Genomic DNA, 17,003 nt, shown 5'->3' with positions numbered 1-17,003 from the left:
CTTTATGGAATAAAGTAGTGCTGCCTGTATAAACGCCAGAAGGCAAATTGCTGAGCCAAAGAGCAGCTTGTGTTAGAGCTTCTTTCCTTACTCTTTTGTCCGCACCCTGTAGTACAAAGCATCTCTAACTGCAGACAGATGTCATCGTGCGCAGCTTCCGTGTACGCCCAGAGTCCAAGGTGTGGGCAAGAGGCAGGACACAGCCAGGAGGAAATACATACTAGAGGTGGGCTCTGGGCTTGGTCCTGCAAAATGCTTCTGTTTTGGTTGCGTGTTTTGTGGCTGTGCTGGAGAGGGAAGAGCGGTGCAGCTGAGCCTTCAGGTGGTGCTGTGTTCTTCTCCATCTGCTGTGATCCTGGCTCATGAGCCTGAGATGTGCAAGGACAGAGCTATCCTGCCAGCTGAGCATGATCCAGGACTTCTCTGTAAAGAGCATCCCAGGCCACTGTGGCAGTCAGCATAGTTCATGTCATAAGTTCTGACCCTTCTTGGGTTTTGTTACCTGTGTCGTTGAGGTGATCACATACTTCTGTATAACTCAGTTTTCAGTGAGGCACCTGCAGACTAGTCAGCTAATGCCTGTGCCATCTTGTGGTGGCTGATCAGGTTACATCAAGATTTCCTTAAAAACAAACAAAAAGACAACCAGAACAAAACAACCCGAAGTGAGGAAAAATAATGTACTTTTAAAATTACAGAGTGATTCTAGCTGGCAGTTTTTCTTTGGTAGCATTTTGAAATGGTGAGCACACCCTGAATTGAGGTGGAAACAGATGAAGATTAAGGTGTGTGTCAGGTGAAATATCCAGCATGTTGCATAGTGACATTTGCAGCTGTGAAGGATGAAACATTCAGATTGCAAAACTTGTGAACAAGCATTGTGTCGTAAATGGCTTCAGAAAATCCAGAATGCCAGCATATGAGGGAAATCAGTTAACTAAAACTACTTGGGCTGTTTGGACTTTGTTCATTTTGCAAAGTGTATGTTAAAGGTTGGTGCTGTGAAACTCATGGTGTGGTGCAGAATTTTCAGAATTTTGTTGCCCCATGTTGTCCACACAAGATAGAAATTCTTACTTTTGCGTTTTCACATGTGGAAAAGAATGTTCCAACACCTGCCTGTAATTGTGGGTGGATGCATTCCTAATGCAAAAGGTATGTACTGCATAGGAAGGTGATTAAGGGGGTGGGGGGGCGGTGGCACACACGACACCCAGCACATGCAAATACAGAAGAGGACTCATCCTCATTGTTTTAGGTTAGGCTGAAATTTCTAAACATGAATAAGCAGAACAGCTGAGCAAAAAGCAGGTTCATGCCTGGCGCCTTCCAGGCTTCTTTTCGCTCTGTGCTCATCTGCTTGTGCAACCGCAGCTCCATTCTCCCGCTGCCTGGAGAGGAGGAAGGAGCAGCCGCTGCTGCCGAGGTGCTTCCAGCTCTCCACAAGCGTGCGAGAGACAGCGTTCCCAAGGCCGGCTCGCTGCAGCTGAGGAGACAGCACTCATAGACCCTCCTTTGATTAGGATGTGTCCGTGTTGTCAGGGCAACTGTTAACAGCGGCGTATCATATTTTCTCCTCTTGTACTGTGTGCTGAATATTTTAGTGTGCTGTAGCTGGAAGAAGGTTGAAGGGAAGAAGGTGCTGCTGCAAGGAACCTGGAGCTGTGGGCTGGGATCTGACTGGACAGGTTAAGACAGCAAGGAGCAGCATCCAAACCAATGTGCCTTTGATTAGGGCTTTTCTTCAAGGAGGGAAACGACTGCCGACTGGATGTTGGTGTTTGTCAGCTGTTTGCATACTGCTGATCCATAGGGGATCTGTTACAAGTGCTCAAATGAACAGACAGCGTTGCAGCTAGCGGCTAATCAGGGGCTGGAGTTTCTTACTTTTTTTTTAATAAGCAAGAGGCAACAGCAGCATGCCTGGTTCAACTACTGCCCTCCGACAAGAGAGACTGAAGAAAAGTGCCAGGCCAAATCCCCCAGGTTTATTCACCATTAATGAAGAGGATGAGCAGCAAAAAAATGGGAATTCCACAAGACTGAAAGGTACGTTGCTGTTCTGCAGTGCAATCAGGGCTGCCTGTGGGATACGCTGCACAGCAGGCACAGCAGTGTTTTATTAGCTCTTCTGTGTACTACACAGAGTCTGTAAGTGACTGATGCAGTTTGGCACTTAGAAATGTGCATGATAGGTGTGTTTAAATCCTCTGGCTTGTTATGCAATCGGCTGCTTTGGCTAATGAAGAAAAAAATACTTTTTAGTTATTAATCACATTTCTTCTGGTAGGGATAATGGTTCTGCATCAGAAATATGTAAGTGAGCTTCTTTGTGTTTACTTTGACTTCTGTTTACAGTCTGGGTAAATAACTGTTAAAAACAAGGTTAGGCTTGGAGAGTACAGAATGCAATGCCTGCCTGTTATAGAAGACAGCTTTGCCAAAGACAATGTGAAACTGTCTCTACTTCCACTCATGTGCAGGAGGGGCAGTGTGCCTTTGGCAGTGTAAAATAAAAATACACATTGTTCCAATATGCTGACTTTTTGTCTGACAACAAAACAAAACAGACAGAAAACACAAACCAAACAAATTGTTAAAGAAAAATATTTATGGTGCTTAAGGTAGGTAAGCAGTCGTGGCAGAGGGCTGCTGATGGCCATTGAATTACAGCAGGTCTGTCAAGCCTGTGTAGCCACTGTCTGGCTTGTATCATTTAATTCCTATTTCCAACATGGATCCTAGTATTTAAATTCTCTTAGTCTTGCAGGGATTCTGCTACTTACAATTATGACTGTAATTTATTTTTTTTTCTGTCTTCAAGTCATTCTATGTGTATGAGCACTCCTTTTGTGGGGGGTGTAGGGAAGAGGTGGATTGTACCAGTTTTGTTTACAAAACAAATGTTAGTTTGTAGCCTCAAGACGCTGTTTTAAATTTCAGTTATTGCCATTCTACCGTGTAACAGGAGAGCCTAGAAAGCATTTAAATAGCAAATTTATAGTATGTGTATTTATTAGATCTGAATAATTTACAGCTAACTGATTTTCTTTTTCTGAAGGAAAAAGATAGCTAGCTTGGTAGCTTTTGCAAACAAATTCAGAACTCAAGTTTTGTTTGTTGGGGTTTTTTGAGTTTGCAGCTAGTGCTTTTTTTTTTTTCCCCTCAGAATAGTAGAAAACTTAACTGGTTAGAACTTCATGATAAAATATATAGTGCTAGTCCTTGTTAATGTGCCTGTGTTAGGATCTTGTGTACGCAGTTACCTGCTCTTCTGTATATTTGAAACTGCCCATATAAAATGGAGATCCAAACTCTAGCATGAGGTTATTGAGTTCTTAATGTTTTAAGAAGCTTATTACTTTCCTTTATCACCCGCTGGATGGCTTCCAGAGTCAACAGTCCATAAAGCTAAAAATCAATAATTTGCCTGGTTTTGTTCAATGGCACTGCTAGTTTCCCAACAGTTTGTTGACTTAGCTACCCTTTTCTTCTTGCAGGAGTTACACTGATGTGCTTATCCTTTGTCTCTCTTGTTTTAACTGAGATTTGGTTTTTGGTTATTCCTTTATTTTCTCTTGTTGCTGTGAAATGTAAGCAGATGCACGTGAACAGTAGCACAGATAGCAAGCAACCAAGTTCACGTGATTTTAAGAAGGTAAAAAATTTGTCAGCTTACCTTGACTATTCCTGGTGAGAAATAATATAGGAAATAGTACAAAATATTCTGGAACTATATTAATTTGCTTTTTATTTTACTAAATATTTAAAATAGCTCATAGTGTCTCTAGAACAGTACACCATTTGCACAGTGATACCTGTGGGTAAATACCTCTATCTGTACATTTGAACGTTATCAGTCATTAGGTGGGTTAGGCTGGAATGCCTGGTAATGAAGAATGCATGTACTCAGGGTGCTGCTCCTCTCGCCTGGTACCAGGAAAGGTCACTCCAGTGCAGCTTTGACTGGGTGATGGACCCACATGGGGCTTTTGTGAATCTTTAGTGTCTGTTGTTCTCTTGCTTCATTACAGGCTTTGCCTTTCTTAGTCCTTTACATGTTTTTGCTCAGCAAGCACCTGCAGCTATTGAGATGTTTAATTTTATTTTTTCTCTCTAGCACATTCTAAGTCAGGATCATCTTTGTGGGGAGATGTGCTCAATGTTGTCTTCATCTGCATTTTCTGTTATCATGCTGGACCTGTCTTGTTTTAAAACCCAAGAGGCCTTTAATGGATCTGATACTCCAAAGTAAAGAAGTTCCTTCCTCCATTAAGAGTATTTGAATATCATCACAAGATTTAAAATAATCAATGTTCTCATAGTTCAGGTCTTCTCAGACTACTAAGGCTTGATTAGAGTTTTTATGAGAGTTGTTTTTATCATCTGGGAAATATTTATGTGGATCTTAAAGTGGCTGGCCTTTGTGATGGTTTCTGTAAATTGATTTTTGTACTGACCATTCCTTTGCTTGTCTGGCTGTCTGCATTGTAATTAGAGGAGTCTGGGAGGCAAAATGAATTTGTTTCTCCAGTGAAAACAAATAATGACAATGTTGGAGATACTGAAAGCATGCAGTGACCTTTATAACCATGTGCTCCTGATGTTTCCTTTGCTTTGATGTGAGCTGTCTTTACTGCTTTTTCAACAAATATTTTAACTTCCTTCCTTCTCTTGGCTTTGGGACAAGGTCTGCATATTTGTTATATATCTATATGGCACCCACTATTTCAGGGTCTTGAGATCCTGTGGTGTAGTAGAAGAATGCAAATAAAAATTACTATGAATATCCTTTTTTACCTTTATTAACAGTGTTTATTCTCCTTTCTGTTATAACATACAGGAATTTTGCTACATAGTGCACTCTTCAAACACAATTTCTATGGGTTATTCTGCACTTGAACTGGTTTTTGGTTTAGTTACCAGCTTTCCTGAAGTTCTGCAGCTATAGTCACAAAGAAACCAGGCAAAACAGGAAGAGAACTGCACACTTAACCGCCTCAACGTTTCCTTAAAGCTTGTGTAGTAAAACAGATATTGTTTCTGTGACTACAGAGAATCTGTGTATATGGTTCTGTACATAAATCACAAATATATGACTTTGAGTAGATTAGTGTTTAATTACAGGTATCCATCCTGTGTGTGTGAACTTCAGCTACAGCCATTCCTTGAATTCAGGCACAAACAATTCAATCTGCCTTAGAGGATTTCCCTCCTCTGCTCTCTGAATTTTGTGCTCCTTGGATGTAGTCTTAAAACCTTACTCAATTTTATGTAATTTTAAAGTGATGCTTCCTCTCCTTCCTATTAGGAGGATGACCTTCTCAACTGTTGATAATGTGTTTCTAAAACTATCACTTGAGGAGGCTGGAAAAGCAGTGCTCATGTTTCTGGGTTATGGATTTGAATACTTAATAACTGAAATAATTATAACATTTGTGACAAATTAATGAAAAGTCTCAATTTAACAATTGAATCCTTCACCATCCTGCTTATTTAAAATTGATCGAGGGAGGGTACCTGTAATCTGCTGAGTGAGTATTGGTAATACATACAGGCTGCTCATACCTGCCTTAGCTTTCTGAACAGTAGCACTGATTCTTTGTCAACTTGAAAACAAGAGAAGGGCTTTTTTCAGTCCTTTGGTGAATGACAGTGATGTCAGTGATCACCAGCAGATTTTGACACTGTTGTGTGCCTGGTAATGTTTGTGCATACTGCTCCTTTCAGATGAAAGATTTGTGCTTCCAGAGACATGGAGGAGATTTCTTATATCGTGACTGTTTGGGTGATTAGTCGCCATGTTCTGCACGTGTTAATGAGATGTATATTTCTTTTTAGACTCAGATTGTCTAACTTTTAGTTCAGTTGTTGTCTGTTACTGTATGTCTATACCAAAAACAAACTTAAGATACCTGAAAGAAAAGGGAACTTGGCATCTTCAAGGGCATTAAACTGATAGTCCTGGAAACTGAAACTGTATACTTACAAAACAGGTATTGCATGGGGTGTGGAAGTGTAATTTTATCCCACGCTGCAGAGTCTGTGCCTCAGGCAGGATCCAGAATGACAGCAGAGTCTCTGGCTTTCACCACACTTTAAACCAGCAAAACTGCCTGGGATCCTGGCTCTCCCTGGGGCCTCTTGATGCTGGTCAGGAGGCTGACCTCCGGTTTGTTTGGGGCAAAACAGTGAGCAATTGTTAAAGGCTGATGAACTGGCTTACCAAAATCTGGAAAACTGGAGGTTTTTTCTGACAATATGTTTTCCCTATCTTTCCCATCTTCATTTGAGGCAAAGTGAGTGGAAGGAGTGGATGGAAGGAAGGAAGCGAACCAATTCTCATTTTGATGCTGGTTGTGTAAAGGGGCAGGGCTGAGAACCTGGACAGTGTGGTCTGGTGTCTTGCACCTTCCAGTGAGTTCTGCTGATGTTTCTGTGCACTTCCTTTCTTTCTGCTAGCCAAGGCCAGGAGAAGAGGAGTCTGAAAGTATCTGTGATTCTTCTAGACACAGAGGAATCACAGATACTTCTTTTGTTTACAGAATCACAGAAAAAGGTGATCTGGAAGGGAGCCACAAGGATCATTTGGTCCAGCTCCTGGCTCATCACATCACCATCCCTGAGAATCACACCATGTGCCCAAGAATATTGTCCAAACATTTCCCAAACTTCGTCAGGCTTGGTTCTGTGACCACTTCCCAGGGGAGCCTGTTCCGGTGCCCAACCACCATCTGGGTGAAGAACCTTTTTCTGATTCTAACCTAAACCTCCCCCGACACAACTTCAGGCCCTGTAACTGGTCACCACAGAAATCACAGTCTGCCCCTCCTCTTCCCCTCACAAGTCAGTTGTAGATTGCAGTGAAGTCTTTAAAAATGCCTCTCAAAGTGTCTGGGAGGTGCATTCTTTAAAAAGCCCTACATTTATTGTTTACAGTGCAGGTGTTGGGGGTACAGAAGAACTTGTGTGTGTCTTGCACCTTCCAGTGAGTTCTGCTGATGTTTCTGTGCACTTCCTTTCTTTCTGCTAGCCAAGGCCAGGAGAAGAGGAGTCTGAAAGTATCTGTGATTCTTCTAGACACAGAGGAATCACAGATACTTCTTTTGTTTACAGAATCACAGAAAAAGGTGATCTGGAAGGGAGCCACAAGGATCATTTGGTCCAGCTCCTGGCTCATCACATCACCATCCCTGAGAATCACACCATGTGCCCAAGAATATTGTCCAAACATTTCCCAAACTTCGTCAGGCTTGGTTCTGTGACCACTTCCCAGGGGAGCCTGTTCCGGTGCCCAACCACCATCTGGGTGAAGAACCTTTTTCTGATTCTAACCTAAACCTCCCCCGACACAACTTCAGGCCCTGTAACTGGTCACCACAGAAATCACAGTCTGCCCCTCCTCTTCCCCTCACAAGTCAGTTGTAGATTGCAGTGAGGTCTTTAAAAATGCCTCTCAAAGTGTCTGGGAGGTACATTCTTTAAAAAGCCCTACATTTATTGTTTACAGTGTAGGTGTTTGTACCACCAGGTGGTACAAAAGGAACTTGTGGGTTTTTTTGCTGCTGCCTCTGTTTGTAGGGAATGGCCATTCATAGCTGTAGGTGCCAGGTAGCAGGAAGCATCCCATTTTTAACCATGACAAAGAGCTCCTAACATGAAGTAATTTATAAGCAGTAAAGGAAAGAGACTATGATGGAAATCTAAAGGATAGTAGGGAATGTGTCTACAGACCAGTAGAGCAAATCTGATTTGTTCAGTCTCTCTGGCTTTCAGAGTGAAAGTCCAAGGTCTGAGGACTTGGCTTGTGTTGTAACACAGCCAGTTCATCGAAGTGTGTGCTGGGATTACTGACAGTGCTTATCTGTGCTGGGTGAGAATCATCTTACACTTCTAGCTCAGCCCTGTGAGAAGAGGCTTCCACTGCTAATTCTGGAGGATTGTGTTCAGTTCTTTTGGTGACTACTTTTTTGGGGTGGGGGGGGGACAGCCTGTGATCTATTCATGTGCTCAGAGGGCATACTTGACATTGAGTACATTGATGGCAAAAGTAAAAAAAAAAAAGTACCATGTTGATAGTTTTGAAAGTTTAAGTTATTTGTTAAGGTGCATTTAGTTGAACTTAGCATGTGAACTAGGATAATCCCTTTTAAGGAAAGACTGAATTTTGCAAAATGGCTTTTGTAGGTAAATGGGGTTATTTCAACCAAGGTCTAAATGATAACCTGGCAGTCAGCAGAACTGTTCTGGTGAGAACAGGATGCAACATTTGACTACTGTACTTGCAGGACAGGATGCTTGTTGAAGTTGCAAAAAGATTGATGTTCAGTTTATTTGAGATAACACTCAAAGCTTTTGTATATCAGTCATGAAAGATTGATAGCAAGCAGTGGAGTTTTTCCCTATTCACTATTACCTCTGTAAAAGTCATGACTTTAAAAGTCTGGAATTTGGTATATGATTCTCTGTGGAAAATAAATGTAAAGGGAATGTAGGTTCATGGCCATTTCTTATGGGGAAGATGAGAAACCTGGAAAGTGTCCAAGAATCCTGAAATTCTCTGAGGTCTTTTTCTGCTGCATTTTTTTCTCCCTGAAAACATGCAAATTATACTCTTTTGAGGACTTTATACACTAACATGTCTTTGGAATAAGTTGACAGTAAGAAGAAATGCATTTCTGTGTCCTATTGTACTGCATTGCACACACCTAGGTAGTACCATGTTTTCATTTTGCAGTGAAAAATTGAGGGAATAGCTAAGCTCATGTTTTTAAAAGAAATATGTTGCACTTCTATCCCCTGATGTTTTTGTGATTTTGGGTTTGTCAAGAGTCTTGGTGCTCTTGCTGCTGTTTGCAAAGCTTGCTCAGAAACTGCTAAAACAGTTCATTCTAAGTTGGCTTTGTACCCAGGTGCATAGCAGTCTGAATTTATTTTTAAGGGAAAAGTTTTTGCTTGTCATGTTGAACTCCAGAGAAATTAATGAGCACCGGCCTACAGCATTGCTTGTGGCCATGAGTGGTGATGGAGCTCTATGTATTACCAGGATCAGCTGATTCAGTGGGAGTATATAATTTTTCTTCCTACACAAGCTCACATGTGTGCATTCTTTGCTTTCTCATCTACCTACAGAATAATTTTGGTACCTTTTAAATTTTTTCTGGCTTCTTTAAATTCAGTCCATACTTTATTTTTCTGTTATTTGAGAATTAAGAGAATGACAGTGTCTCAAAAGAGTCTCATGGTATTATCAGAGGTCTCTTCAGAAGTGATTTGTGGATGTGGGATTTTTTGTTTGTTTGGTGAGACATGCTATGGTATTATTTAATCTAGTCTACCCAACCTCAGACCACAACAGTAATATTCCAGAACGAATGCCACAATGATTGATGCAATTTGCTCTGTTTTAATGAACTGCCTTCAGTCACTGAAGGTGTATCTCACAGTGCACTGTTTTTGCAGCCAAGCTCTACTTGAAACTCAGGAGTTTTAGATGCATTGGGTTGAAGCATGGTTTGAGTTGACACTGATGTCTGTGGGTCAGATTCATGTAATAATGTAAGAGACACTAAGGGAAAATGCTTAATAAGTGAATAAAAATGCAGATGAAATATCAGAAATTAAACTAGGGAGTATTCTAAAATTTGGACTTAGAAGACTTGCTGCTTGAAGTAAAATTTTCTTTTTCAGCAGAGTGGAATCAAGTTCAAGGGAGGAATGACTAGGGGTAGCATGCAGATGGTATAAATTTTCTTTTTATGCTGGCAGTTTCAGAGGAGAACCACTTGAATGCTAGCTTCACTTTCTCCTTTAAATTATTAACTTGCTGATAATGGCTAGAGTAAACAAAGTTCCAGAAGGCAGGTCACTGCAGCTTAACCTGGATGCAGGTTTCTCCAGAAAGCAGAATTGTGTCCCTGTTGTAGTGGAGGAGACAAGGGGTTTGGAGCAGGCTGTACCAGTGGAAAACTGAACTGTTCTGTCAGTACTGGCACAGGCCTGTAGCTGTACTCTGTGTTTTTCTGCTGGGGAGCTCTGGGTTGTTTTGAAGTAGATGAATACCTTCTGTACCTTCAGTGGGATGGTGGTGTAAGATGTCTGTTGAAGTTTTTGTTCCCTTTTATTCTGGACAAATAGATTTTCATCCAATTGTTTCAGATCTGTTGAAGACTAGTTTTGCTCTTCAGCTCTCTGGAGGAAATACAGTTTTTCTCTGGGATTAGCTGTATTTCTGCACGTTTTTATGCAGTTTATCCATGCAGTTGTCAACAAGAAGAAACTGGGTTTGGAGTTAAGAGTTGGAACAAATTAAGCACAGGTATCTGCTGAGATGTAATATGTGGCAAGTAGCAGAGATTCCAAATTGTAGAGGTCTTCCAGTTGATGCCTATCACACAGGAATAAAAATTCTGTTAGATTAAGAACTTTGTTTTCTGGTACTAGTGTCTGTAGAGATAGCTTCAGGGAGAACAGGAGTTTCCCGTTAGAAGTCACATTTGTGGATTTTCAGCTGGTCTCTAATCTCAGCAAGTGATCTTCAATAGTGCATGTTGGAGGCCAGGTCTGCAATCAGCTTGATTCCTAGGCAAACTGACTCTCTGCCTCCTGTTCTGAGAGTTATGCAAAACCTTCAAGAAGCCAGGAGAAATGGTCAAGGTACTGGAGTTCCCAGAAGGGACTCAATGTCCTTAGAGTTTGTAGTTTGGTTGCTGGCCACCTGGTCATCAGTCTTTATTTCTTTTGTTTCATACCACTACAGTCTGAGCCTCCAGTAATGCCTACTAATGGGCCTAGTCTTCACACTGAGGTTGGTTTATTGATTTATTGATTTATTTTCACTGTCAACATTCTTCTCTTATATCAGTCAAGTCTTCCTCTTATATCTGAAGCTGACATAGGACTGACTGTTCTTCTACAGTCTGCCACACCAGGCACAGCTCCTCATGGATCTCTTCTGTGCTCTGCCACTTGGCTTTTTGTTTAGCATTGAAGGGCTATGGAATGAGGCTGGTACCACAGCACATCCCTGCAGGAATTACTCCAGCTGGTGAATTTGGTCTTCAGAAGAGCTTTGCCGCAGCATAGTGCCATACCCACCTCCCATTGCATGGTATGCTGTGCTAAAAATGTGATCTTTCCTAATTAAGAACAGGGATGCTCCCTGAAAGTTCTGAGGATGGTCAATGACACAGAAAACATTAGGAAGGATCTTCATCCTCTTTCTCTCTCCTCTTTCTCCTGGGAGGCAATAAGGAAAAGGATTGAGGAAGTAACACTTTCACAACTCAGTTTTCTGTAGGACACCTGAGTCCTGATTTGATTGCTGGGACTACGATTGTAGTGCGGATGTCCTAGGCAGGCAGTATGACCAGTTGAAAGTCCAGTGAAAGATCCTCGACCTAAAATCTCCTGATACTGTAGAACATTTTGTTAAATGTGCTGAAGAGGCTTGGGTGGGGTTTTTTTTCCTTCTTGAATTCCTGATCTTTTTCAGCTTCATTTTAAACTCCTGCACAGGCAAGGCGTATTATAGAAGTGCTGACAGAACTTGATTCATACTGTTGTATCTTAGTGTACAAAGCTATCTTGTTTCTCAATTCCGCTTCAGGAAGCTTTTCTGAAAGCTGTTTTGGAAATGCAGGTTTATCCAGTTACCCGCCCTTGACATAAGAAGTCATTATTTCACACAGCCAGTTCTGGCTTTGGGTTTTTTTGTCCTTTATTCAAAGTCAGTTTCCTCATCACCTGCATGCTGACTAAATGCACTGGTGAAAATTACAGTACTTAATTTTGGCTTTTATGCTAAGACACCACAAATCACATCAAACACATCTGAGCTGTTTCTGAAGACAGAGACGTCATACCAGTAGAGTTTGCACTAGTTTATAGTGCAGGAATGGCAGTGTGGTGGAAAACAATCTGATGAACCTTCTTGCCTGTCATTTCTTCTTAATTGTAACAGTGCTTTCATTGGGGAATATACATCCCATCTTGGACACGTGTCCATACAAATTCTAGATAATGCTACTTTTACTTTTCATGTGCATTTCCTTTCACTAGAAAAATGAAAACATGTTTACCTCACTCTCATTCCCTGCAGCAAAGGGAGAAAAAGTAGGTTTTGTTTTGTTAGGGTTTTCTAAACACAAACAGCCTTTACTAGCCACCTAACTATGGCAGTGATATGTTTAATTGCAGTCTGAACTGCAAAATAAGAGGTAAAGAAAAAAGCAGATGGCAGTTTCCATCTGTAAAACAGAAAAGGACAGCAACAACCAGCTGCTGAGTGAGGTACTGACAATAAAACCAGGCTGCAGACCTGGTTTGTGCTTGTTGTGCCTGGGTTATCATTGCTTTGATATGTTCTTACACTTCCAATTTGGTTTTTTTTTTTTCTGAACTATGCTGTAATGTATTGATCTACTTCTGTGCTAGTATTTTTCCCTACTAGGTTATTGTCAGTTTTAGGAAACACAATTGTCTTATTTTGTGTCCAGGGAGTTTCTATGAGCCTCAGCATCCCTTTGAGTTAAGTAGAGTTATGCTGCTGTAAACCGTATCTCACATGCTCAGTGTCACTGAAGGCTGCCTGAGCACAGCCTGGCTTTTCACTACAGTATGTTCAACTTAAATCTTTGTAGTCAGTAACTGATGCAAAGCAGCCTGTGCAGACTGTGGTGCTCACACACAGCACAGAAATGCTTGTGGATGCCTCCTGTTTTGGTTAGACTTTTAAAAAATTCCTTTCAGATTTCACATGTTTGTGGCATCTGCATGATGAGCAACAATAACATTCCAGGACTGAAATGTTTAAGGTGATAGTATGATCGTTTGATCTTCCTTTCCTGAGAAGTGAAGACAGCATCTCCATGATAATTGTGTTGCAGTTCTGAAAAGGCCCCTGACCCCAATGTTTGCAGAGGTGATTTCTGCTCATTTTTAGCTCTGCAAACATGCCCTGCTCTTGCCTGACTCTAAACAGTTCAGTGTGTTTTGCTGCTACTAGCAGTTTCCTTTAATGGAACTCTTCAGTAATCTCAGTGGAGATTTAGCTTACACTTTGACAAAGTGCTGCTATTTAGTCTTTTTACTCCAGGCTTGGATTATAGACTTTTCTTAAACTTGTCCTAGGATTTCTTTTCAAAAAGATCTAGATAATTGCCAGTAGCAAGCTCTTATCCCTAAAATCTAGTCCCAGATGGTTAAACTGAGGGGGTTTTTTTCTATACATCGAGGCACGAAGGTTTGCTGATGTCGTAGTCTGCCAGCCAGTTTTCAATAGAGTTCTTGGGCAGGGGTACTTTTGAGATGTCATTGGCCTCTTCTCTCTTCCTGGCTGTTTTTGTGGGGGAGGCGTGGGGGTTGTGGTTGGTTTTGTTTTGTTTTATTTTTTAAGTAGGGCAAATAGCAATATGGGTTTGTAAACCTGACCTGATGAGTTCCTGGGAGCTTTCAGAAGAAAGGGAATCTGTGTTAGGGAGAGAGGTTATGCTGCCTCTTCCATTCACTTTTGTGTGCCCCTTTCATGGCTCCAAGGAGTGTGATTTAACATACTTCATCCAGTGAGTCACATAAGCAGACCTCTGCTCCTGAAATTATATAAGCTAACATAGCTTTAGAAGGAAACAAGATAGGGAGCAATTTCATGAGACGGTTCACTTTTGCATTTCTGGTGTTGGTGACATATTTTATGCTTGAAGTGAGCCAAGATATTCCTTAAAACATAGTGCATTGGTAGAGTTACTGCATGCTTATAAATGGGATGTTCTGTAAGTAACTTCTGTTCTGAAGTAAACAGAATCCAATACCATTAAGAAGAGTAAGATTTTGAATTTTTCTCTGTGGTTAAAAAACCTGTTGTAATCTGTGCCTGAGGAGAGGGGGAGGCATTTGCTTACTTTTGAAGGACTTTTGCCATCCTCATTCTCAGCAAATTCTCTTCACAGAATATCCAACCTGACATCACTTTGGTGGACTGAGGTAGTGTGGAAGTGCACCAAGCTGGGAGGCTGAGAGTGAGCAAGAATTACAGAAGTCAAGAGAATCACAGAATGGTTTGGGTTGGAAGGAACTTTAAAGCTCATATAGTTCTGACCCCCCTGCTGTGGGCAGGGACACTTTCCATTAGACCAGGTTGCTTGGAGGCCCATGCAATTTGGTCCTAAGCACTTCAAGCGATGGGGCATCTACAGCTTCCATGGGCAACCTGTTGTAGTGCCTTCCCATCCTCTCAGTGGGGAATTCCTTTCTAATATCTGCTCTAAACCTACCCTCCTTCAGTTTGAAGTCAATTCCCCCTTGTCCTGTCACTACATATCCTCCTGAAATTTTTTTCTCCAGATGGCATAACAATATATTTATAAAAACTGAGACATGCTCTTCACTTGAGGAAAGCTTGGTTTTCAGTTTTAAAGCTGCTGCCTTCTGACGCTGGTTATTGGAAAATAACCAGTTATTGATTAACAATCCCTCTGAGACCTCTGCTACAATGACTGCCTTTTCACATGGAAATTCATGTGACTTACAGAAAAAATATAATGTCTAGTACCATTTACAGGAACAGTATCTGTTTCCCTCTCCCCAGAGAGGGAACTTGTTTTTGCAGAACATCCTGACAATAGTGATTATAATAAGAGCTTTCCCATCTGATTCAAGTATTTCATGCTGTGTAGGGATTACTGAATGTTACTCTGCAGAAAAACAGTCAGCCAAAGAGGTTCTAATTACTAATTGGCTGAGCGACAGTGCACCTACTTTCCGTTCTCTGCACAAGGTTTTCTCCCTTTCTTTTTGTCAGACTTTCCTTTTGCTTAAATGTTCTTTAAGTAAAAGCAACATTTATTGTATTCTCCAGACAGATTTAATATGGAGCATAACATATATATGTTTGTGAGGTATATATCACAAATACTTTTTTAACAACATGTTTTGCCTGTAAATTTTTGAGAAGACTTTGCTACTTGAAGGTATTAAAAGATGTGAAATCACTGTGTGCATGTGCTTAAACCTCTGCTCTCTGTTGCGCTCTTGGATCTTTAAATGGGAAAATCCAATGAGATCTGGCTTTTCTGTTATATAACACACTGTTGTGCAATTATAAATGCTAAAGCCATGTTCCAAATACCTTTATTTTGTGCTGCACTACAAAGCAGTACAATGTTGGATTATATTTTATGCTTTGCTTTTTAAAGGGAGAAAAATAAAATGAGGAAAATTGGGAGTCTGTTGGTGTCCTGCATGCCTTTAAGATTAATTGGGACTTTGTACTGAAAGAGAAGCTAATTTGTGTTGAATACAACTGGCTGCTGAGTAAGTGGAGCATTGAGGCTTATGTTAATTGGCAGTTGTGCCTTTTTTGCTGTTTACTGGTGCTGTACTCGGTGACCTGGTTGGGCTGGGCTGGCATGGCTTGTATCTGGTCAGAGCTGCTCACACACTGCTGCTTGCAGGCTGGGGCTGCTTTAGTGGGACCCCATGATGGTCATGGTGCTCTGAGCTCTGCCCGTCACGTGCCAGTAGAGCCAAGAGCTCTGCATGCTGAGGTGCTGGGGGCCAAGCAGATGGAAATGGAGATTGCCTGCCAGGCTGGTTTGCTGGCTCTGCTGCCATGCCCTGGATTGCCTATTCGTGTGCTTGAGATATGGATATGTACAACAGTTGTTATAATCTTCTATGCAGTTTGAGTGTCTTTTGGTAAATTTTGTAGATACAGAGCTGCCTGGTCAGCCTGGGAAATAACAAATTTTTAAGTATTCCCATTCCCTGTCCCACCCGGGTAAGACATTTGAACATATTATAGTGTGGTTTGTGATTTTGGTGAAGCTTATTGGTTAAACTTTTTTCATCAGTGGTGTTTGTATTTCTGCTGTCTGTGGGTATGTTTTGGAGGATATCTTGGTGTCAGAGCTTTCCAAGAAGGATTGTTGCTGACTGCTGTGGCAAAGTACAGAGCAGTGCCGTGGTTACGTGCTTAGTGCTTTTGACATGAAGGGAAGCCTTGTCCCTGTATCTGCCCTTGAGCAAGTAGGGTACTACTCTTCTCCCGTATACTGTGATATAGGTGTTTGTGAGGCATCATTGACAACTCTTCCAATATTTGAAATAGATTATTTGAGAAAGAACAATAGGTAAATATTGCTAAGACATTCCTTTGCCCCCAGGTAAACAAAGGAGGAGCACTTATCTATGGAGAAGATGGGGTATAGTTTGTTTTGAGGGTTTTTTTGGAAAATCTTTAAACAAATATAGACAAAGGCAGATAATTAATGCCTGAGGAGTGTGGGAACAGGATACACTATTGATTGCATCACAGGCTTTGGCAAAATGAAACACAAAGCTCGTAGACAGTGATCCTAGATCCTGTTCTTGCTCTATTGCGTCAAGTACCTTCCTTCTAAGAGAGTGGAGAAAAAAGCTCAGCTAGGCTATAACTTGCTGTAGTTAATTCTACAAATTGATGGACGCTGACTTTTGTAGTCAGCTGTCACAACTGGAGATATCCTATGGTGTCAGTTGAAGTCCATCTAGTAAAGCACTTAGGTACATCTGTGTACTGAAAGGTAGATGTCATGTGTACTACTTTCCCATGTTTTTTGAAGGTCAGTTGAAGTCCATCTAGTAAAGCACTTAGGTACATCTGTGTACGAGCACTGAAAGGTAGATGTCATGTGTACTCCTTTCCCATGTTTTTTAAAACCTTTTCCAAAGGTCTTTTAATAAATTCTCTGAATAGGAGTTGAAACAAAAACAAAGCTTATTGATCTTGAAGTATTTAAAACATTGCATGGGATAGTTGCAGCTGAACGGTTTACTCTTTTCAGAGTTGCAAATGTTTTGCACAACTGTAATTCTGCCCTGTGTAGTTGTAACTAATGAGTAGTGCAGAGCTCAGTTTGTCCTAAGAAGAGCTATGTGTGGGGAATTTTAAAGATGTCTGGCAAGAAGATGCATGCTTAGGCTTGTGCAACACCATTAAAAAGGCTGGGCCAACTTTGTCCCTGCTG

The 17,003-nt window shown here is 41.2% G+C and overlaps 1 protein-coding gene across 2 annotated transcripts in view; it reads left to right on the top strand.

Annotated features, from left to right (window-relative positions):
- The first annotated feature begins 1,401 nt into the window (after positions 1-1,401).
- MAP7 (microtubule associated protein 7) overlaps positions 1,402-17,003 on the top strand; it is a 99,424-nt gene continuing 83,822 nt past the window's right edge. For both annotated transcript variants that reach the window (XM_039707092.1, XM_039707091.1), the window contains exon 1: positions 1,402-2,049. In XM_039707092.1, coding sequence (XP_039563026.1) covers positions 1,920-2,049 — 130 coding nt within the window. In that variant the 5' untranslated portion in view covers positions 1,402-1,919. The remainder of the gene's footprint in view (positions 2,050-17,003) is intronic.

Source organism: Passer montanus, unplaced genomic scaffold (assembly GCF_014805655.1).
Source record: "Passer montanus isolate IOZ18808 unplaced genomic scaffold, ASM1480565v1 scaffold2, whole genome shotgun sequence".
In the NCBI taxonomy this organism is placed as follows: Eukaryota; Metazoa; Chordata; class Aves; order Passeriformes; family Passeridae; genus Passer; species Passer montanus.
This window is presented reverse-complemented; position numbering and strand designations above follow the sequence as displayed.